This window comes from Pelobates fuscus, chromosome 3, assembly GCF_036172605.1.
Source record: "Pelobates fuscus isolate aPelFus1 chromosome 3, aPelFus1.pri, whole genome shotgun sequence".
In the NCBI taxonomy this organism is placed as follows: domain Eukaryota; kingdom Metazoa; phylum Chordata; class Amphibia; order Anura; family Pelobatidae; genus Pelobates; species Pelobates fuscus.
The window spans coordinates 400,746,211-400,771,658 of NC_086319.1; the positions used below are offsets into that span (position 1 = coordinate 400,746,211).

Genomic DNA, 25,448 nt, shown 5'->3' on the forward strand with positions numbered 1-25,448 from the left:
AAAAGAAAAAGTGCGGAGGGAGGACGAGTGATGTTCAGGGAGCGCAATTTTGGAACTCCCTGCCTCTGACATTAAGACTTGAGAATGATCTACTGAAGTTCCGCCGGAGCTTAAAAACAGTTTTATTTGCTCAGGCATACGGGATGACATGAAATTTTTAACCTGGTTCAAATGCATGTGATTATAATGCTGTTGTGTGCTGGATATTGTTTTGCTTGTTTTTGATTGCTGGTATGCGCATCGAGACCCTATGGGTAATAAGACTGCGTTTCTTAAGAATTTTTAATAAATAAATAAATAATAAATACATGGGGCCTGGACTTCCGCTGATCCAGTGCACCTTGATAGCCTTGTAAGGGCGGTCTCCTTCTAAATTACCTACAAAGTTTTATAGTGACCAATGGGTTAATTCATTCTTCACATATAGAGTGGTACATAGGACAGCAGGAGGGGGAAGGCATACTCTGCACTACTACTCACTCATTATCTCTGTAAAGAGTAGAGTGGCTTGGAATGTAGACATACACAGCGTTACTAATTTGTGACTGGCAAGTGCTGGCTTAGTAGCTGATATTGATGGCTCCATTCCCAAAGTATCCAAAGTACCCAAAGTATCAGTATCAGCATTTGCTCAGATATTGTGTCACATATATTTGCATGCTGCAATCCCTGATGGATATTGGGCCATTTATAATTCTCTGGTTACAGTTTTCTATCTCTTTCCCAGCACATCACTAAAGGAGATTTACTATTGAGATAATATATTGAGATAATTGAGATAATATATTCTATGCTACACTTTAGTTGAAGATCATTCAACATTTTTCTTACTCTAGAGCCATACTGTAACTGTTTACTGTGATGAATAGTCTTAAAGGGACACTATAGGCACCCAGACCACTTCATCTCATTGAAGTGGATTGGATAAAGTGTCCTTAACCTCTTAACCCTTCATGTGAAAACATTGCAGTTTCAGAGATTATATTACATTGATTACATTAAATTGCAGGATTAGGTCAGCCTATAGTGGCAGTATCCCAGACAGCCATTAGAGGCACTTCCTGGCTTCTCACAGAGTTTAACACTCTGGAGGGACGTTAGACGTCCTCCCGCTTTGCCTGAGGACATTTAGCATCTTCAAAACCCCCATAGGAGAACATTAATCCAACGCTTTCCGATGGAGAACCTCTCATGCATGTGCATTAGATTCCTCCACTGGCTTGACGTCACTGGAGAAGGAGAGTCAACCAGCACCAAGGGACCTTAATACTGGAATTAAGGTGAGTGTTTAAAGGGTCTTAACCCTTTCATAAGTGGAGGAGTCTAAAGTAATAGTGACAATGACATACTATATTAATAGAGTTTTGTATTCCTAACATTATAATGTTTCTTTTAGTAGAACAAAATAAAACAATGTTTCCTATTCAGTAATAAAACTTGCTGACAACTCACTGGAAATGTGTAATTCCTGGGGAAATGTATTATATTTAACTTCAAAGGAGGTATTTTTCTATACATTATTTTCTATGATTTTTCCATTTGTTTAAAGCATTAGACATATAGGTAATATAAGCCGTTAGCATAACAGAGACAAACACTGCTTTCAACTTATCAGCTTAAATGCATTAACAATGTCACTGTCACTTTTGTACAATAATCCTTTTTAAGTTCCATGAGTGTTTATTAAGAGAAAGTCAAATACAGAAAATGTTTTATTCCGGAATCAGCTCTTTGGAGTTATATTTTACATTTTCCCATGAGATGTTCCTTTGAGTTCATGTCGGGTCTGAACAATATAATAAAACATTTTCGGATAAACATGCAAATCAGCAGGGCCCAGCTTGAAGATAGAATGGCAAATACCTCCATGGCCACAGTGTACTTTCCAGTGGAACTAAGAGAAGCTGGAATATAAGACACCCAGACACTGAGGAAGGCCATCATGCTGAAGGTGATGAACTTGGCTTCATTAAAGCTGTCAGGAAGTCTCCTGGCCATAAAGGCAACAGTGAAACTGATGGTGGCCAGGAAACTAAGATATCCCAACATGCACCAGAAGGCTGTGGGTGAACCCTCATTACATTCAACAATGATAATTCCTGGTTGGGCTTGGGTGTTGTCTGTTGGAAATGGAGGAGCAAATGAAATCCATGTGATACACAAAACCAATTGTAAAGAGGTGGATAATGCAATAATCATGTAAGAAACCCGAGGTCTGACCCATTTCATTAAACTGCTTCCAGGCTTTGTGGCCATAAAGGCAAATACCACCATGAAGGTTTTGGCTAAAATACAAGAGACACAAAGTGTAAAAACTGTGCCAAATGCAACCTGTCGTAATAGACATTTCTCAGGCTGAGGATAGCCTATAAAAGCTAAAGAGCTGAGGAAGCAGAGGGACATCGACATTAGAAGAATACAACTTAGAGTAAAGTTGTTTGCCCTGACAATAGGGGTGTTCTTATAACAAATGAAAATTCCAACAATGGAAATTGGCAGCAAGGATGAGAAAGCACTTGTAGAAGCCAAAGTCATACCCATACGCTCTTCAAAAGAGAGAAACTCTCTGCTTTTAGGGAGACATCTATCTTTCTCGGCACTGGGCCACTTATCCCATGGACACTTGAAGCAGTCAAGTGAATCTGAAAGAAACGAGAGAAATAAAATGTGTTTTCATCCGTTTCAATACATATTATTCTTGTTTTTTGTTACTTTTACTATTTGTTAGCAATGTTATTTTTTTAAACTTGTTTTTTTATTTTGTGCAGCACATTCTTTTATTTCCGTTGAATATAATATGGAGTTTATCATGTCCTTCTATTCCAAATAATGGAAAATCGGTATAACAAAAACATTCTCACAGAAGCAATAATTCTAACCATTTATATGCTCACCTGTCATGTTGGAAGCCTCACCCAAAGGACATGGAACACATTCAAAACAACAAGTAGGCAAATCTTTCCTCAAAACCTTTCTAAAACCAGCAAGGCAGCTCTGGGTGCAGACAGACACAGGAACCTGTAGACAGATGAACAACAAACAATTGTTTAATACTCTACACTCTATACACTTGTTTTGCTGCGTCTTCATTTTGATTACAGTGAAAGCTCACCGAGCATAACTCTCAGTTTTCAATCTCGGTTTCATATGTCTAAAGTTACACTACTGCTCTACGCGATTATAGTCCTATTAATATTGAGAATGAAATTGTTGTACCTGTTGTTGGTCAGATGCCCATATCAGTGCACTTGTATTGATAAGAAAGCTGTTCAGATTGGCCTGAGTAGTATCATAGCTGCCCACTTTCACATGTCTCGTTGTGCCATCTGTATTCATGTGCCAGTTTATTATATCATACATGGCAGGTGGGTCGCCATTTTGATCAAAGAACAGTTCTCTTCCATGACTCAGTTTCACTTTAACATTCTGGATGTAGTGTGACAGCTGTGAAGCAGATACAATGTACCAATTTTATAATTCAGGGATTTTTATTGTGACAACATTCCTTTTTTCAGATATGTCATGTGTTGTTATTCATCTGAGGTTGTATTACCTAATTTTAAAACCTGATAAGGAACAGATGATTTTTATTATGTCCTAACATGTAAAACCATAGAATTCAAAGATGGGGAACATTCTTTTTTCTCATATCATCTCTTACCTTTACATATCTTACCTTTGGAGTCACTGTAATGACTGCTGTACATACTAACAAAATTCAAAAGGAACTGCACTCATTTCATTTGAGCTAAAAAAAAATGGGTGTAGGAAGTCCCAGGACACCAAAAAGTTGACTCCAAGGAACAAGAGAAAGGTCCAGGCACCGCAAAGCTCAGTGAGGCACATTTATTTATAACACAGGCCATTCTGACAGCCTCTGACATTGAGCCCATGAGTGAGTCCTCCACTGATGGTGCCCTACCACCATCTGCAAGAAGATGTTTAGGATGCCCAGTGCCAGAGAAAAACTGGGTACCTCTAAACCTGACTGTCCCATAAATACACTAATTCACGACGACATCTGACATCATGGTAACAGTAGATGTTTGTGAGTCACTGAATTATTTTTGCCTCTTTATGTTGGACGACGTATTTGAACTAATGCTTGAGAAAACCAGCTTGTTTGCAAGCCAGTATCTTTCTGCAAATCCGGGGTCACATTACAGTAATGTTGCAGAAATAAAAACATTTAGGGGTTCTAACCATAGTAATGGGTATTGTCAAAAAGCCAAATATCAGGTCTTATATATCAGGTCTTATTGGTACAAACTGCTATTTGTAACTGGGATTTTATGTGACAAATTGCCCTGTGTCATTGGCTTATGGAGAAGCCTAATTGCCAGCCTCCTTCCTCATGACTATGGCCCCTTCTCATCAGCCCATGATAAACCTAAACCCCATGGCGATTTGACTGTGTTTGTGGGATCTGAGCGCTGTTTGGATATATTGAGCGCTCAGATCCAAGCCATCTGGGGATAGTTTGAATGTGGGGGTTCTGTTCAGTGTAATGGGAATTATGTATTTTTGTGTATTTTGGCTGTTGTTGTGAATAGAGATATTTTCTGTACCTGGAGATAGCTGGCTTACCACACCCAGTTAAGCCAATTATCTCCAGGATAGATGACTTTGTGGAACTGGTTTGGGCTGGAAAAGCCATGCTTCAGTGGTCACAAAGGACTTTCGACCTAACTTTTGAACCACTGGATCAATTTGAATGATTTTTGAGTATATTTATATTTGAAGGACGCTGATTTCAAATATGTAACTTTTATTAATATTGCATTCATACTTTTAAAGTTATAAGAATTGTGTAAAAACTGTATATTTTCTGCCTGTGCTAATTAAGTAAGTCCATTGTCTTGAGATAATTGTATCACAGGTAAAGGGGAGGATTTCTGCTGGGAGTGGTTTACTTTATTGTATGTGTTGTAATGTTTTTATTGGTTGTTCTGAAAAACCCTGTGGGCGGTCCTGTATGTGTTAAACCTGCATAAAAGAAGGCCCTTTGGTGCCAAGTAAAACAGAGTTCTTCTTCACCCTCAATCTAGAGTCTTGTCTCTTATTGGGGTAACCGGCTATATCAATCACTACAAGGGATTACTATGCTCTGCATGCTCCCTTGAATAGTCACTTCTAAGCTCTTGTAAGAACTTGTTCCTGGTTTGCTCTCTCAAGGACTCTACGGTGGTTATGGTGTCTGCTGGAGTGCTTGGAGCCCTCAGGAAGCGCTAGGAGCATCCTTCAACTGAGGTATCCAGTCGGGGTGCCAGGTGATCCGTTACACACCCCATACTAGCTACACCTCTTTTCAAAGAGGTTATTAAGAGTGAATGCTACTAGCATTACTGTCCTTCACTGCAATTCCTCCATTTTAAAGATATCACACTGTTTCCGGCTAGAAATTATCCATTGAAAGGCTCTACAAAATTTGGTAAATTGTTCAACTCCTGTCTGACAAAATTTTCCAAAATGATGTCCCTGATAACAACATTTTATTTTTATTTTTTTATGAATACCTGATGAAATTTAAAGGTAGACTGCTTTTCAAACTATATTCCATCAAAGCAGTCACTATATGGCATTACATTTTACAAATTATGTGAATCCACTACTGGTCATACATGGGCATTTCACATTAACAAGGGAAAGATAGCCACCTTGATGCAACAGGATGCCCTGATTCTGTTGGTACAAATGGCAAGATTGTGTGTGATCTGGTCCTCCCATTGTTAATAAGCTATGGGTTGATATTTATTATACCAGTTTTGATTAATTTAAAAAATGCATACAGTTCCGAAACAAAACTTGGCACAGTGTGTACAAATCAGTCATTTCCCCCAACACCCTGACAGGTGTAGAGCTGAAGAGGGTCCTCTTCATCTCTACGCCAGGATGAGGCGCTGTTCCTGGGTTCAAAGATAAGAAGGATGTATGCATACTGTCCACAACGTACAATGAACGTACAATGCCAGTCTTTGTCAGTGAAAAAACTGAGCGGCTGGAGAAACAGAAGGGCATTGTAGACTACAGCAAGTATATGGGAGAGTAAACTTGACTGACAAATATATACAGCCTTATCTGGTGTACCGAAAAACTAGGATCTGGTACGAAATAATTGCAATCTGTCAGAGCCAGATTGCTGTTTCAGTTTCTATGTGCTGTACAAAAAAGAAACCATTGGTAGGCCATACCTATTTCTTGATTTTATGTTGAGAATGTTGTCAAATATTATATTTGCCTAGTCCCCTAATCCTCCCTGTTTGTAATCAGAAGTTGTAGTTGGGGCAATATAGCCGTGATGAACAAGTAACATAGCATATTATAACCATTAAACATATTTAAATTTACACCAGTCGGTTGTGGTAGGCCTGTAATAAAAGTGGGCAAAAATAATTATTTGGACAAGTTACAAAAAGCTTGCGTTAACTCTTTAACTGGGTTTGGAATGTAAAGAGTATAGGCGAAGGATTTCCAGCATCCCATAGCCTTGATGAGCTGGAATGTGGTTGGCGGAAGCCAAAGATGCTGCCCCTATGCGGAAGGAGTGCCTTGAGAAAAGGTTTGCATTTAGGCCGAGCCTTGTTAACAGTAAGCGAACATAAAGCATGGATTTTGATGTTGTAGGGATGGAGCCGTGAAGTTCTAATAAGAGTTGGTGTGGTTGTTTCTGGATTGTGATGAGATAAGTATCCAGGTCTTTTACAGGGCACCATTTGTTTTGAGTAGGGAACAGGGTAATTTTGACAGTATGTCCTATAGGGTTAGTTTTAGACTGATGTAGGGATAGAACATAATGACCTAAGGTTTTCTGGATATCAGAAGTTTTTAGGTATTGCGTGGCAGTTATATTTCTGTCTGTAAATTCATTGTGACGTAGGAACCCATAGAATGCTAGGTATATTTTGATTACCATATTGGTCTTGTGTTCTAAAGGAGCGGAATCTAATAAGTCGGATAATGAATGAAAAATTTTGTTGTGGATGGGTAGCCTCTGGTACGTGTGTATCAATCTTTTTGATTTCCTTCAGTAAGGTCCTTATCTGATATGATGAAAGGAATCCTGTATTGTTAGGGTGTCGTAGAAGCATTTGGTGTTGGATGCCCATAAGGTACAGTTTAATTGTGTTAAATGATAATTTTAACTTAAGGTGGCAAAAATAAGTGAACCCCAAAATAGATTCCAAAGCAAACATGTCAAGCACTTGAAACTCCGCTATAAAGTGAAAATATTAAAATCCCTATCGTATGATTTCCTAGTGTTGACAGAAAGTGCAAGGTGAGAAAAGTGATGTGCATGGTTTAACAGGACATTTAATCCATGAGCATGTCTAGGAATGGCGAGGAAAGGGTAGCCAGTCTGGAAGCGGTGGGTAGTGTCTGGAAGAAAGCCTGAAAATGAAACCGATACAAAGCAGCAGGCCTGTAATAAAAGTGGGCAAAAAGAAAAATGCCATACAACATTTATACATGTAACAAAAACTTGTTTATTTGGACAAGTCACAAAAAGCTTGCCTTAACTCTTTAACTGGGTTTGGGATGTAAAGAGTATAGGTGGAGGATTTCAGCTGAGATGTTTGTGAAACCTGGAACGTGAATGCATGTGATAAAAAATTGGTAAGTGGCCGCTACCCATGTGAGTTTCCTCAACAGTCTCATGATGAACAAAGATGAAGATCGTCCTTTATTCACAATGTGGCAAGTGGATAATTTATCTGAATAACATCTGACCGAGTGACCGACGTGATGTGTATGTGGTGAATCGTGGGAATAAAGAGAGTTAACGGGAAATGAAGGATCTACCCTGCGGGATATTTATCATGGCAAAATTGAGCAACCCCAGCAGGGATTGAAGTTCCTTGCAGTTGCAAGAACCTATTTGCAAGTAATGTTCAATGCTTGATAGGGTGCACTCAATCTTGTCCTGGGGAAGGCCAGCTTGCATGTGGATTGAGTCCAATTGGATCCCCAGATATTGCATGCTGGTGTCAGGACCTAAGGTCTTGTGCGGGGAGACTGGGATAGTCAGGGACTCAAAAAGAGCCAACATGTGTGTAAGGCTGCTAGGGGGGGAGTGCGTTGTTTTCAATCATGAGGAAATCATCCAGGTAGTGAATAACGGATGGACATAGTTACATAGTTAAATAGCTGAAAAGAGACTTGCGTCCATCAAGTTCAGCCTTCCTCACATTTGTTTTTTGCTGTTGACCATCTGTACACATTAAGTAATAACCAACACAGTTTCAGCAAACGTGTCAAAAATTTTGGGGCTGCTTCTGGAGCCAAAAGTGAGTCGTGAAAAAAAATAATATAGCCCTTGCCACTTAATGCCGTGCAGATGCCATAGTGAAGGGTGGATGGGAAGAAGTTTAAAAGCATTGACAATGTCCGTTTTACTGAGCAATGCACCTGTACCAGCCGCCAAAATGGCCCAAATGGCATTGTCGATAGTGGCATATTGTAAGGAAAATTCTTCGGAGGGTATAAGGGAATTAAGGCTGGAACAGTGGAGGAATGTAGTGCTAATAAGTCAATGATAAGTCTGGGTTTAAGTGAAGTTTTCCCCGTGACAACCCCTATGGGGCTGGTTCTCCAAGATGTGAAAGGTGGGGAAACAAAAGGCCCCAACAAAAACCCTTGCTCTATTTCAGTCCTTATAAGTGTACACACTAACTCTAGGTCATTTAAAGTGGTTTGCAAATTGTTGCATTCTAGTGTCCCGGTTGGCAAGTGACGTTGATGCAAGTGTGGTAAGGTTTAGGGAAAACTTTATTCGGGTACATGGTCTTTGCATGAGCCCTAAAACAATGAGAACACACATGCAATAACCTACATGAACTAAAACCACAAGTGCCTGCATTAACATTATTGCAAATTTGAGATTTGCCCAGGAACACAATGTCCCTAACCAGCTTATTCTTTTGGATTCTGGTAGGTCTTGCCGAGTTCTGGACAGAGTGACCCTACTATGTACTATGTGCGGTAGATGCACATACTGCAAAAGCCGGGGGTCTGAGGCCTGCAAAGTGTCTGCAGAATAACTCAGTGTCCAGCTTACTCCAATGTATGCTGTAATTGAACTGAGTCAGAGCTGCAGACACTTTTGCAGAGAAGGAACGGTGGTAGTCATAAAAAGCAATACCACCATATTTGTACCCCATATCCAACAGCTTGTGCATATAAATGTCAAATTCCTCTCTTTTCTCCGGATAAACCGAGCAATAGACATCCCTATAAATCCCAAAACCCAATACAAATTCAGGAATAGACAATTTTTTTGTTCAACCTGGGGTCTCTTGCCCTTAGAACCACTGAAATGTCCCCATACGCAAATGTCCTGTTCTCAGGAACATCCTGGGAGGCAATAAGAAATGAGACAAGATTAACATCCTTGCCTTCCAGAATGTCCTTTTTAAGATGACCATGTGCGAGGGGTTGATACTTTCAGGGACTTTAATTGATGTCAAAGTATTACCGCGCATGACAGCCATTCCTGCATTGTTAGAAATAGCTGGGTCTGTAGGAACCTGGGGAGAACATACTGCTTCCAATTTCTCCAGTCTTTCGCTAATAATACCAATGGATGACATTAAAGACGTCATCATGGCATGAAGAGCCGGCAACTGAGACCTTCCCCAGCATCAGAGTTGTCGGTGTTAGTGTTCAAAAGTCTAAACAACTCAGCTTTCCTAGCAGTAGCTGGGAAAGGAATGCATCTCCTTCGTAGTTCTGCTGTGAGGAGTAGGATATTCCATGACTGCAGGAAAGATGGACTAGTGGCATCAGCTCCTTGGGCAGGAGTACCGGACCTAGCGGGAGTGCTGGGAAGGGACTGCTCCTCAGGCATATCAGGAACTTGAGACATAACTGAAAATATATAGATGCAAATTGATTATTCTGGGACAAAGTAGCCGGGTACTGGCAGGCTAGCTAGGTGCCAAGCGGCGAACAAATTATGCTATTTGCAATGTGATAGATGAGTCCCTACTAATTGCCAAGCGGCGTGAGAGGCGCTACCTATGCATTGTTTGTAAATCCGCAATCAAAGTTTTAATTCCTGTAATGAAACCTGTGGGAATGACATCAAGACAAAAGTCAGATTATATAAATACCCATCTCTATCATTATAGCCCGAATTCATGCATAAAATTGTAACTGTAGTATCCTTTCTAACCAATAGGGGCATCTAACTTAACAACCAGGCTAATCGGCTGAAATTCGTGAACAGTCTCATGCCAGCAAGATACTGCCAAACGGGGAGGAATCCCCTGTATAGAATAATTGGTTAAACCTAATCATTCGTATGTTTAAACCAATTTGAATCAAATTTGTATGAAATGGCTTAAGGTAACAACCGAAAACGAAACGAATGGCTGCATTTGTGTATTTAAATAAGAAAGACACATATTAAAAAAGTTATTAAATCAAAAGAAACTTGTGCCGAAAGCGCCTGCAAGTAAACGAACGGCAAAGCAAACAAACGTACGCAGAATTGTGAACGGACCCCTACCGCGATGGCGTGTAACACTTGCGACCGTTGCCTTACGGTAAGGATCTTGACTTACGGTTTTAGAACCACTAGCTGTGCTGAGACTGGACTGCGAGGAAGCCAGAAGGAGGCCGTGGGTTACAAACTGTTTGGTAAGCGGTCAGGTAAGCGAAGAACAGGAGCCAGGACCACGCGGGCAAGCAGGTAAGAAAATAAGATGGCGGTATGACTGAAAGTAATCCTCTCAAACTCGCCAGACCATCAACGATAAGATGGGAGAGGATTGGCAGCCCTTTTAAAGGGAATTCAAGCCCCTCCCACAATTACAGGACAAGGCCTTAAAATATGTCTAAAAACTTTATCGCTAACACTTTCCTTCTCAATGCCCCCTTGTCCCCGTTCCCCCAACGCCCTGTAAAAAGTTACCAGAAATAAATGAAAGTAGGTTAAAGGGCTCCAGTTATTACTGCCCTTTCTGCCCATTACAAAGTCTATCATACTGTGCTGAATTGTTGAATCAATCTGTATGGGACTTTGTCAGTTTGTTTGTTTGTTTGATTGTTTTGGAGTTCTGACCTTGCTTGTCCTGATTACTCTGGTAGCTGCCTGTACTGACTTATTGGCTTGTTTTACCGACTGCTGACTTCTGGTTTCCCCTGACCTTGGCCTATCTTTGTTTAAATTAAGCCTACCCATTATAAAGTGACTACACCAAACAACTCGAAATATTAGAATAATCAATGTGTTAAAATGTTATGATATCATGGGGGCAACGTTCTCTCAAAGGTGACAGGCCCAGAAAATCCCTTTGTCAATTTTACAAAACGAAAATATTTGTCTTAATTCACATGATCTCTTCCAACTGTAAGCCCATTGATGGCATTGCTCAGTACTTTGTATTGAAACTCTACATATCTTATAAAGAATGCCCACAAGCATCATACTGCAACAATGTTTAATTATACTTAAAAGGACACTATAGTCACCAAAACAAGTTTAGGTTTTTGAAGCAGCTTTTTTGTATGTATATATATATATATATATATATATATATATATATACCTCTGAAGTCTCACTCCTCAATTCACTGCTATTTATGAGTTAATTTACTTATGTTTCTGTTTATGCAGCCCTAGCCACACCTCCCCTGACTGTGACTGACACAGCCTGCATGAAAACAAACTGGTTTCATTTTCAATGAGATGTAACTTATTTTAAATGTTTTTATCTCCTGTTCTGTAAATTGAGCCTTAATTACATACAGGAGGCTCCTGCATGCTCTAGCAATCTATTAACAGCGCAGGAGATAAAACACTTGAAATTAAACATAGTTTGCAATATAGGAAGTGTAACCATTAGATGACTCTTTACAGGAAGTGTTTAGGAAGACTGTGTAAGTCACATGCAGGGAGGTGTGACTAGTTGTATATAAACAAAGTTATTTAACTCCTAAATGGCAGAGAATTGAGCAGTGAGACTACAGGGGCATGAGCTATACACCGAAACTGCTTAATTAAGCTAGAGTTGTTTTGGTGAATATAATGTTCCTTTAGTTATACAAGACTTCAGACTGTAAATCTACATCATATTAATAGTTAAATTGTACAACATGCTCTGGGTAGAAACAGGTAAATGAATACCCAATGTAATTATTTAGTATCCCCGTTAAATAGTTGTACTTTTGTACTTAAGTAATGAAAATATGATCATATGTGTAAAATGTATAGCAAATATTTATGGACCATTACAAAATAGCATGTCTGGTCTACTGTTCTTACCTGCCATGGTTTAAAATGCTGAATGTCAGGGCAACTTCCATTATTAAATTGTCCTTTGTTTTCTTGGCAGTTTTGCATGTTGTGTAATGATTTTGCTATGACATGGATTGTGTTATAAAGGTTGTAGGCAGCATTTAAGTTTGTGACATCGTTAAAGATATTCTGAATACTTTCTTTACTCTCATTTCCTGTACACAGCTTGGAATTATTCCATGAATCTGTGAGAATTGTTCGATCCAAAAATTTACACCCAAACACTTTTTCCCAGAATATTTTAGTCCATGGATCCTCTATGGTGCTTAATGGATTAATAATGTCCAAGAACTCACTAAATCCTGGGATCATTGAGCTATGAAAGGAAAGTCCAATTGTTCCAGAGAGTAGTGAAGAGTATCTGGTCACTGTTAATAGGTTTGAGATTGACCAAGCTTCACTGGCCACAAAGATTTTACCTGTTATATTTTGCCTCAACATCTCTTCCAAAAATACAATTTTTTCAATGTCTTTAACAAGAGAAATTACAGCTTTGGCAGTTGATCCTTTGATAATTTTTGTCACATGGGAAATGTGTTCCAAATCATTTGTGGATATGTATTCTGTGAATGCAATACAAGCACCACCCCTGAGGATTTCCTCCTTAATGAACTGTATTCCCTCACGTCCATAGTCATCATTTACAGCCACTAACCCAACCCAGGTCCAACCAAAGTATAACACCAGTTGTGCGAGACCCTTGCATTGAAAGGAATCACTTGGGACAGTCCTGAAGAATGAGGGGAACTGTGTTTTGTCACTCAGAAGAGGGCTGGTTGAGAAATAGCTAATCTTAAGAGAAAATACAATAGCATTTCAGTGTAATTTTTCCAATTTACATAAAATATCAAAAAAATGATTTGAAGGAAATACATACATGGACAGCCTATTAAATCAATTAATACGCAATGCTATCTTCTTGACAAAACTTTGAGGGAATTTACTATAGACTTGTGCATATGTTTTCAAATGAATTGCAATTTGTCAGACATTTTGGCTGTTGAGTGATTTGTCCAAAATAATAATAACAAAGTATTTAACCAGGAAAGGTACACTCAGATTACTCTGGTTTTCAAGTACGTCCTGGGAATGTTACTTTTGCCCAACATCCAAGGAATATTACCATTACCCAATTTAATGGTACTCATTTTATCTATCTGGAAAGGATGAAGGGCTGAGTCCAGGGCCAGATTAAGAGTCCTTGGGGCCTGGTGTTGACAATTATGATAGGCCTAATTACAGAATATTATCGACCAAAAACACTAAAACATTCATACCTCCCAAGTGTCATGTATCTGATGGAGATGGTGCTGGAGGGAAATTCATAGGATGCAGCTATGAGAAGAAGTGCTATGAGAAGGGACGGACATGCCCAAAAAGGGGGCATGTCTGCCCACAAAATTGGAAGGCCAGCCTGACATGAAAGTATGTCAGGCTGCCTGGCCAGCATACTATACAGACAGCACCCTGATCTTGCCATAAATGTGTCTAATGATGCACTCGCTACACGCTTTCTAAGGACTCCCCTAGCACTCACATGTCTACTCGTCTCTTTATCTTCTTACTAGCAGGCAGAATCTCCTGCTATATAGTCTGGGACAGAGAAAAGCTGTATGTTGTGAGTGTAGAAGAAAGGGGACATGCCAAAGTGTTAGAGAAGCCAAAGTCTGCATTACCTTACTAATTTCATTGTCAGACAGCCCACACACCTTTTGTTCCCCTACATCCCTCTTGAGTTTCCATACTTAAGCAAGAGCATGTGAAGAATAGTGTGTAAAAAAAAATAAAAAAAAAATGTTTTTATTCAATGGGCCAATTCCATGGGCATAAGCTTGGAGCAGCAGTTGCTATGTTAATCCAGCCCTGGCTGAGTCAACCCTGCCACCCCCAAAGGTTGAACAGATTCTATTGATGATATAGTAGCCCAATGAGCTATCTCGCCAGCCTCAAATCCATCCTGTCATATGCACAAATCACAAAACAATAAAATTGACAATGAACAATCTGCTTGATGGACAGAAAAAACATGGTTGATGGTTACGGGACAAAATGTTGATTTTATTCAAAGATCAAATAAGAGGTCATTAGTAGAAGCCAAAAAGGAGGCGCAGTAAAAGAAAAATCTATATTTACATACATATATTTATTCCTACTTTTTTCATTTTTTTTTCAATTTATTGGCTACTTCTTGTTTTACCCCTTTCTGGTTACTTCTTGTAGCTATAAACCAAATGTGAACAAAATGGCAGGAAAAAAAGTACCTTACAGTCTTCTGCAAAATGTATACATAATATTTTTTGCACAATATTGGTTTGTCCTAAATGTTTTCCCTGAAAGGATCACATAGACAAAATCCAAATTGCCCAAAACATTTTTGGGAAGAATCAATTCAGACAAATCAAAATGTTCCACTGTGTTAAGTCTAATTTATAATGTCATAGATTTTAACTTCAATATTTATCTGCTTTGCCTATGAACTTACATAGTTACAAGTTCTGCCTTACTCACATCTGTGTTTTGCTGTTAATCCAAAAGAAGTCAAAGAACCCAGTTTGAAGCACTTCCAATTTTGCAACAAACTAGGAAAAAAAAATTCTTGACCCCAGAATGGAAGTCTGATTCATCCTTGGATCAAGAAGCTATCACACCACAATTGAAAAATTATATAATTGATTATTATGTTTTTGCAAGTATGCATCTAGTTGCTGTTTAAACATCTGTACATAAAAATCAATTTTTTTCAGGTAGAGAATTCCACATCCTTATTGTTCTTACGGTAAAAAAAAAAAAAAAAAAAAAACGTTATTTTGCCTTACAGTAAATCTCCTGTCTTCCAGTCTAAAAGCATGACCTTGTATACTATGTATAATCCTGTTTGTGAATAGATTTCCAGACATACGTGCATAACTTCTATAGTGTTTTAACATAAGTTCTTAATACAAGCAATGCAAAGTATTTCATAAGTGTAGTAAGTTTCAATTATACTCCTTACCTGTGGGTATCTATATAAACCCAATATGTGAGCATTAAGAATAGAGAAGGTAGAGGTGACATGACCAATAATTGATGACATTGGGGGAATTTTCTTGCAAGAAAAATTTGGGACTCCTTGCCTTTGACCTGTCAGCAGCTTCAGGGTTCCATCCAGCTCTTGATGAAGTCCAGTACATGAGTCATATGTCTGAAACCCCAACGTTAGATTTGGAAGCAGAGTGGGGCTCCTGTTGATTTCATCTAAAGCAAATCTCATGGCGGAAAACTGCAAGTATCGTTGATACCTAAAACTAAGTGTGACATTGAATATATTTTTTATTATAAAGCAGAAAGATAGACAAGAAAGGGAAATAACACAGATAACCAAAAGCTTACTGAATGACTGGGATAAGAAAGGAATGCAAAGTGGAGACAAAACAGATCAAGTTATGTTTTAATGACATGTCATACACTGCCTATTTAGAAAAACAGAACATTGGAAACAATATAATGATATATGTTATAGGGATTTAAATGGATGTGGAAATAACAACAAAACCAATTATAACAAAACAAAACCAAGAGACATATAGACATTGTTTCAGTGTAATGGGTGAACTGGTGAAATTAAAATATAGAATAAAAACGTAATATATCCAAATCTATTGCTGTAACTACTAAGGTCGACATCCACAGTTTAAAAGACCTACGAGATAACTACGATTTCGTATGGTCTAACAATGTTTTTAATTATCTGGGCGTTATAATTTCAACCCAAGTTAACGATATTATGGAAATAAATGTATTGAATCTCCTGAAATATACAAATATAAAATTAAAAGAATGGCGCTCGAGCAAATCCTCCTGGATCGGCAGGATCAACATAATTAACGCTTACATCATGCCCAAATGGTTGTATTTATTCAGGATGATTCCCTTACAAATCCCAGATAACTGGTTAACTATGATACAATCTAGTTTTCAGAAATTCATCTGGAAAACGAAAAGACCCAGAATAAGTTCTAGAGTTCTTTCCAGGAAACCCTAATATGGAGGTTTAAACTACCCAAATATCAGAAACTGTTATTATGCTAATATCATTGGTCACATATATAAACTTCAGGTTGAATAGTTTAAAACAGACACATGGTACCAAATTGAATCTGAGGCGGTTGGCAAAGATAGATTAGAAGTGTATTTATGGCTTAAAAACGACAAAAAAGCAACAGAGTATTTATGTAGTAAATCACTAATCCTGTCACAAACTATTAGTGCATGGGAGATGATAAAAAAAAAAAAAAAAAAATCTCCAACAAAATAATTAGGACATGCCATCTGATTGTCTTGGAGGATAGTATTGAGGATATTTCTTTAAATAACTGGTCCAAACTCCAATGGACGATTGGGGATATCCTCCAGGACGACCACATTTTGCCTTTTGCTGATATTCAAGCCAAACTACTTCTCCCTAACAAAGAACTATTTTCTTATTTAATAATTAAAAATTTCTTGAATTCTTGAAGTCTTTATTGAATATGTCGCCAAAAATTGATATTCTTATTCAAGCCATCTTTAGATATACCAAAGTTAACAAAATTCTCTCAAAAGCTACTAACCTGTTATCCATCCTTGACCAACAACCCTTAAAGATACTAGATAAATTGAATAATAACTTAAATATTGACATAACTGAGAATGAATGGTGTTAATAATAAATATATTCATTGCCAGAACTTAGTTGAATGTCAATATAAGATTATGTACAAATGGTATTTGACTCCGCATAAATTAAGTAAGATGTATCCAGGTCAAATTCCTCATTGTTGGCGTTGTGGTTATTTAGAGGAAACACTTGTTCATATATGGTGGCACTGTAGTTCAGTTAAAAGTCTTTGGGAGTGGTCCTTTGAAATACTTAAATGTTTATTTAATATTACAATTAAAAAAGGCCCTGCTACATTTAAATTGGAAACTTTCTTCCACTTCTTCTAAGTGCCTGGTAAACCACTGCTTTTTGGCGGTAAAGCTAATAATAGCAAGACAACGGAAGTCGCATCTTCCTTTCCAGAGGAGTCAGCTTATTAATCAAATTTTATTCCAACTCCGAATGGAAAAAGATTTACCGGTCTCCTCCATACATCTTCTAAATAAACAAGACCAATACATTAATTGGATTCGAACTTTGGAAAATAAATGAATTATTTTTAGTTTTTGATAGATAATTACATTCACAACGATGTTTTTTGATAATGTTTCAGACTGACCACTGCCCATACTTATTTCGACAGCAGTTCTAAAAGAAAGAATTTATCTCTTTATAAAGATATTCTCAGCTGTTTAGTTGGGGAATCAATCTTATACTTTAGATTAGAACAGTTGTAATAAATGAAATATTATATGTTGTTATTGTCACACTTGTTTTTGTCTTGCATGTAAATTGCACTAGTGTTGTCATATGTATGATAAAATGAGAACAAAATCAATAAAAAAAAATATAGAATAAAAAGTGCATGCTTAAAAATCAAAGTTCGTAAAATCTAATACTTACATTATACATGGTTCATTTCGACGAGGCTCTGTAAACAGGGTTTTAGACCTGTCTGTATATCTATCAATATAAAAGGGGAACATTGCACCTATTAACACATCTCCATCTTCTAAATATCCAGTCAAATCAGATCCATCCAGTCTGCACTCCAGGTTTTGGTACAATGAGGTTGGTAGGAGGTAACATACGACAAATTGCCACATTGACCAATAGATAACTGTTTTCATATTTAAACAGAAATAGGTTATAGCTGTGATCTGTGAAACGTCCTACAAAGAATGGATAGCCATATATTATCAGTGTAATCAGAAAAATACAGTGTAAGCAAGGTTAAACCAAGAGTTTCTTGTGTGTACCATTTCCAGTTTGGAGTGCCTTAAAGCATTCCGTTATATGTCCCAGTTACAAAGTGGTCTAGATGCAAAATGCATTTGCAAAAAAAAATTTTTTTATTGAGAAGTGAACGGGTCTTCTCTTCAAGAAAGTGAAGCGACCTTGTTTTCTAACCTATAATAGCTCCAGGGTAAAGATCCACAGCACTCAGCCATGTATCTGAAAGCTGTATTAGCAGTTAAAGTGTCTCTGTCACTAAAAATTATCTTTATCTAATCTGCTTCTATATCGTTCCCCTGTGTTTAAATCTCTCTTTATTTTTTTCCTTGAGTGCTGTAGCTTTTATAAAATATGTAAGGTAAAATTGGAACTACTTTTTCTTATATTTAGCAAGTTGACCAAACAGTTTCAGTTGCCAATCAGATTTACCCACAATCCAACAGTAAAATCACTGACACAGAAGGGCACACCACAAACATCATGAGCAGAGAAGAACAAATGCCAGTGCCAAGGTAGAACATATTCTAAATATAAATAGTGGCAAGGGGTAGAGGGGAGGTGGGGGGAGGGCAACATAATTAAGGAAAGCAAAACTGGAAGAAAAAAGAACATGATAGAGCTGCATTTAGATTTGGTGGGTATTCATCTACATCCTAGCTGCAGTGAGAGATCCAAGGTGGCCCTGTAAATTTTTTAATAATGGGATTTACAGACATGTAATAGATGTGTTTATTGCGATGTATGATGATGACCCTGCATGTGTATAATTTTCTCATATAATGAACTATGTTATCTGTTAAAAATCACTCCTAGTACCCATATATTGCATTCTTATTCTACCATAACATAGCATTTTGAAATCACTCAGATATAAAAGGAAAATGAAATTTTAGCATCTTTCCACTTTGTTTGTTTTCCTCTTTCTCTGCTTTGACCATAGAGATGATGTGTGGTGTCCTCTTTCTCTGCTCAGACCATAGAGATGATGTGTGGTTTCCTCTTTCTCTGCTCTGACCATAGAGATGATGTGTGATGTCCTCTTTCTCTGCTCTGACCATAGAGATGATGTATGATGTCCTCTTTCTCTGCTCTGACCATAGAGATGATGTATGATGTCCTCTTTCTCTGCTCTGACCATAGAGATGATGTATGATGTCCTCTTTCTCTGCTCTGACCATAGAGATGATGTGTGGTGTCCTCTTTCTCTGCTATGACCATAGAGATGATGTGTAGTTTTCCTCTTTCTCTGCTCTGACCATAGAGATGATGTGTGGTGTCCTCTTTCTCTGCTTGGACCATTGAGATGATGTGTGATTTCTTCTTTCTCTGCTATGACCATAGAGATGATGTGTGGTTTCCTCTTTTTCTCTGCATTGACCATAGAGATGATGTGTGGTGTCCTCTTTCTCTGCTCTGACCATAGAGATGATGCATGATTTCCTCTTTCTCTGCTCTGACCATAGAGATGATGCATGATTTCCTCTTTCTCTGCTCTGACCATAGAGATGATGTGCGGTGTCCTCTTTCTCTGCTGTGACCAGAGAGAAGATGTGTGGTTTCCACTTTCTTGGCTCTGACCATAGAGATGATGTGTGGTGTCCTCTTTATCTGCTCTGACCATAGAGATGATGTGTGGTTTCCTCTTTCTCTGACCATATCACATTCACTGCCTCATACCATACCGCCCCATTATACTCTAACCCTGTGTTTAAAGCAGCAAATATGAACAAAGCAGGGGACTCCCATATAACAGTGCAATTAGTCAAAAAAACCTACCTTGTGTCTCAGTTTGGATGTTTTTTTGTTTGTTTTGTTTTTTACATTTTGCATAGTAGAGCATAAAGATTCCGTGCTGAACCTCTGTGTTACTGAGATTACAGTAACTGTTTGTTCTGCATGTTCACACTAATACACACAGTAATGTGAAATGGTGCAATAATTCCTCATTCATTCCTTGCTAATGTCTGCCTCGTAACTTCAAGAATTTATATTAAAGTTTAAATCCCCTTGTAACTCACAGTAACTAGGTAACTCGTGTCAAACTGTCAATTATTGAATATCTCTTACTATCCCCCACACTGTTAGCTGTAAGGGACTTGTCTGGCACATAAGGAGTCACTGATGAAGATAATTGGATAATTAACAATGTGACTAAAACTGCTCATTGCACTGTAATAATTCCCTTTACAAAGAAGGCACTAGAATCTAACACTAGGTACAACACACAGGTACATGTTAACAAAGGGGCTGATGGAGCTCCAGGCCCATGCCCAATGAATAGGCCCATTGATTTTACTTCTCTTCACATGCTTTTGCTTAAGTATGGAAACATAAGAGAAATGTAGATGAACTGTCTGCCAATGAAATTTGGTAAGGTAAAGCTGGCTTTGTGCACTATTCAAGTACTCTTGCTCTCTAACACTGAAGCATGTTCCCTTCTACACTCACTACACCCACTCTGGTCTGTCCCAGACCATAACACATTGATACCGGAGAAACTGACGGAAGCCAAGCACAGAGAGATGGACACAGGTTTCTTCAGGAAGGAAGAGATTCTTTATTGGATCACCGATCGGGACTCAGAGGGACTAGCGTCACCAAAATACAGCAAGTTCTGAGCCCCGGACAATAGTGCAGGCTCCTTATATAGGCACATAACTCCTCCCATATTAAGCTCCACCCGCACATTCTCTTAACCAATCAACACAAATAAGAATTAACTTCCTGTTTGACCGCATGGCTTGTCCAGCACAATGGAGGAGGGGGAAATACTACATCCTGTATTCTTGCACATGCTCCGTACACTACTGATCGTATCTTGCCTCGTGCAACCAACTGATCGATACGTCAGCATATGCACGTACACATGCCACGTGGTAATCTCGGCCTACTAAATTTATTTTTACCGAGATTCCACCGCATTCCCCCCTTTGATGCCTCTTGATATTTTACAATTACTTGAGGCATCACTTAACCTTGGTTTGCATACACCGCAAGTTACCTTGAACCAGACCAGACTTATCTTATGATGTGAATCTTTTAACACTCATCTTCCTGCATTGGTTCTCCCTGATCTAAAGCCTTATACTTATAAATCGCCATGATCTGTGCAGCAGCCTTCCTCTCTGCTATATTTCCTATCAGGCTTTGCACAGACCTGACTACTAGGGGTATAAGACACGGCAGGAGTAGACACAACATTAAAATCAGTAGGACTCCACCTACCACTGCCTTAAGCCCTCCAAACCACTCATACCAGCTACCAAACCAACTACTTGGATTGTACCCTTTCCATACCTGAGTAGGCACATGCGCTAGTTTAACCATATGGCTAGTAAGCTCAGCTATTGCTTGCCCTTCGTCATCTATTTGAAGACAGCAATTGCTCAGGTTAAACTTCCCACATACACCTCCCTCTACTGCCAAAAGGTAATCCAAGGCTAATCTATTTTGGTAGACTGCTGTCCTCATCCTGGTGTTATGCTTCGCTAGAAGATTGAGCGCTTGTGATGTCTCATTAGTGATAATCTCAACCACCGCCTGTAATCTTATAATACGGTTGAGCATATAAATAGGGGTTCTGTAACCAAAAGTACCATCCTCAGCCCACGTGGCTGGCCCGTAATAATCTATGATACGCTGGGGAGGCCATTCATTATCTTCCCAGGTGCCTATCTCTATGGGTCCCCTTTTCTTCCTATGATTCACATCATACACTTTAACACCTAAAGTCTCACCTGTTTCAATCGGTAACAAGAAGAAGGATGGTTTGAGCATACCCAACACACATGCCCCTTCCCAGTCCTGTGGCAACTCCGAATAGGCTTTCTTACCACAGATCCAGTACAAATTTGCTGGGGCTCTCCAGGTAGATGTGATGGATAAATCAAACCACACATCCTTTAAATTAGCGTATCTAGCAAACGGGTTAGATGGTTCTGAGACATTTGAAGCCGACCACCAGGTTGTATTCTTTGTATCATCATCATAAGCTTTTTGCCCTAGACAAGTTAATTCTCCTACAGAAGTATTATACATTATTCCTTTCCTTGCTATGCAAACATAACCTATGATGGAGGTCTTTAATCTCCACTCAGATTTACCTCTAACACTCATATGATAATCGGCTTGTGTAGATATCAATTGGTCAACTGCCTCAGAACCGGACATTACCTCCTTTGCTTCCCAAGGCCATTGGTCTCCCATGTTAGTACCTCCACACACATAGCAGTTGGTAACATTAAGACTACCGGCAATACTTTCGGCTAAATCGATGAACAGGTTTTTAGCATTATGGGGGATCTTATTATCTATACTCATCTCTTCATAAAAGGAATGGTATACTTGATGAGTTTGGGAGGATACCGTATCAGTCTCTATCCCTATAAACAATAATGTCCCAGGATCTAAACCCGTCCTGTATATTTGAAACCCAAATAAATTGCCATATTTGTCTAAGAACTTATCGGGGTTATTTATAAGTATATGGATGGGATTACATTCCATAGACTTACAATATGGGCTAGTCGGCAACTTAGTCACTATCATGTCTTTATCTACTGTCTGTCCCCAAGTCGCCCACCCCACACAAGACCAATATGGGCAAAAGTTATAGTCTTTATTTGGGCATCTAGGACTTACATATTTATTTTTACTACTGGGACAAATATATTTATCATTAGACCCATACGTCCTCTCCCATCTAAGATCCCCACATACATTCCACGGCTTTCTACCACTCGATATCGCTTTACACGCATCAAATAGCAGAACACCCGAAGAATGTACGGATTCTAACACCGTCTTATTAATTAGGGTCCCCTGAGGATCTCCATTCCTGAGAGTCAACCAAATTGTACGAGGTTGATACTCCGGACTGAAGCACTTAGGTTCTCCTACTCCTAAATGGCACACACTATAGTCTATATTTAAGTATCTACATCTCGATACATCTCCTTTACACTCGTATTGTGAATGCCAGATTAGGGTTTGGGAAATATGGTTACCTGTTCTCGTAGTCTTAATGCATACCTCACAGCTAGGAGTGTCAGTACCTCTACCTTCCTGAATATAAAAACACATATAAATAAACACTATCAAAAGCACATCTTTCGCCGTCATCCTCAGTCTTCGTCCGTGCGAAGGCGCCTCAGCTTCCAGGATGTGAGGGCTGCAGGGAATGGAGTTCTGCTCGTCTTCACAGGTGTCCCTTCGAGACTTTCCTGGCTTATATACTATGTGTTGGTAAGCGGACAGGCTTTATTATGGCCTTCTCACTCACGCACCAAATCCCTGTAACAATAAAATTTGTAATCCACACGATTCCTCGTTACTCCGACTGAGTAGTGCGTTTTAACCGGATCTTGCAGGGATTCTCTGGATCTGCTGTAACTTGCCAAGAATCGACTGCTGCTGGCTTAACCCTGGAGTGATGTATCCACGGAGTCACTTCGGCTACTTTTATCGCTGTAGGGGTAGACAAAAGAACAACATAAGGACCTCTCCACTTGGGCCCTAACGGTACATTATTCCACTCTTTAATCCACACTTGATCTCCTGGATGATAACTATGAACAGGGGGATAAATATTCACAGGTAATCTATCTTGTACCCATTTCTGTACCTCCTCCATAGTCTTACCCAACTCTACAACCTGCTGCCGGGTAATTCCTTCTCCCAACTGACTCAAATCCCCCCTTAAGTTACCAAGTACGGGAGGTGGTCGCCCATACATAATTTCAAAAGGAGAGAGGCCCATCCTTCTGGTAGGGGTACTGCGGATTCGCAATAAAGCTATGGGTAAGAGAACGTTCCACTTAAGTTGGGTTTCCTGACACATTTTAGCCAACTGGTTCTTTATAGTTCTATTCATTCTCTCTACCTTACCAGAACTCTGGGGTCTATATGCAGTATGAAGCCTCCACTTTATACCTAGCATATGAGTCAGTTGTTGTAGGCACTGATGAACAAAAGCTGGACCATTGTCCGATCCTATAGAACAGGGTAGTCCATATCGGGGTATTATTTCTCGTAGCAGGAATCTTACAACTTCTCCTGCTTTCTCTGTACGAGTAGGACATGCTTCTACCCAGCCTGAATAGGTGCACACAATTACCAGCAGGTAACGATGTCCACCCGATTTATGCATCACTGTAAAGTCTATTTGTAGATCGGACATGGGGAGTCCCCCCATAAACTGGACTCCTGGTGGCTTTACTGGTCCTTGTCTTGCATTATTTTTAGCACACCTTACACATCTTCGTACAATGGCCTGAGTCAAGTTGGACAATCTTGGTATGTAGAAATGTTTTCTGAGAGATTCTTCAGTACTGTCTCTCCCAGAATGTGTCCCGTTGTGATAATTTTGGACAATTTCTACCGCTAGTGATGCTGGTATGACTATTCTTCCATCTTCTAGCTGATACCACTTGTTCTCCAAATACTTTCCTGGTTCAGTCTTTAACCACTCCTCTTCTTGAGCTGTATAAACTGGAGTCCATTGAGACAGTGGAGTTGGTATTAGAGCAGCTATATGCCCCACATACTCCTGTCTTCCTGATTCAGCAGCACGCTTAGCTGCAATATCTGCCATCCGATTTCCCTTGGTTACATCACCATCTCCTCTCAGATGCGCTCGACAATGTATGATACCGACTTCTTTCGGCTCCCACACTGCTTCCAATAGTTGTAGGATTTCAGCTGCGTATTTGATTTCTTTGCCTTCTGAATTCAGTAGTCCTCTTTCTTTATATAAAGCTCCGTGGGCATGAGTGGTTAAAAACGCATACTTAGAGTCCGTATAGATATTCACTCTTAAACCTTCAGCCAATTGTAACGCTCGTGTTAGTGCTATTAATTCTGCCTTTTGTGCTGATGTTCCTTTCGCCAGTGGACGAGCTTCTATCACCTTGTCTATTGTTGTTACTGCATATCCTGCATAGCGGATCCCTTCTTTCACATAACTACTGCCGTCGGTATAATATTGAACATCGGGGTTCTGGATGGGAAAATCACGAAGATCTGGTCTACTTGAGAATACTTCATCCATTACTTCCAAACAATCATGTTGACTTTCAGTAGGTTGTGGCAAAAGGGTAGCTGGATTTAAGGTGTTTACAGTCTCTAAATGCACTCTTGGGTTTTCACACAACATTGCTTGATACTTGGTCATACGGCTGTTACTAAACCAATGATTTCCTTTGTAATCCAACAATGTCTGTACTGCATGTGGGACTCGTACATAAAGTTCTTGACCCAGAGTGAGTTTATCGGCTTCAGCTACTAGCAGGGCGGCTGC

At 39.2% G+C, this 25,448-nt stretch overlaps 1 protein-coding gene across 1 annotated transcript in view; it reads right to left on the reverse strand.

The window, feature by feature from the left end:
- Positions 1 to 1,737: 1,737 nt before the first annotated feature.
- LOC134601923 (extracellular calcium-sensing receptor-like) overlaps positions 1,738 to 25,448 on the reverse strand; it is a 54,260-nt gene continuing 30,549 nt past the window's right edge. The window contains exon 5 of the mRNA XM_063446428.1: positions 1,738 to 2,642. Coding sequence (XP_063302498.1) covers positions 1,738 to 2,642 — 905 coding nt within the window. The remainder of the gene's footprint in view (positions 2,643 to 25,448) is intronic.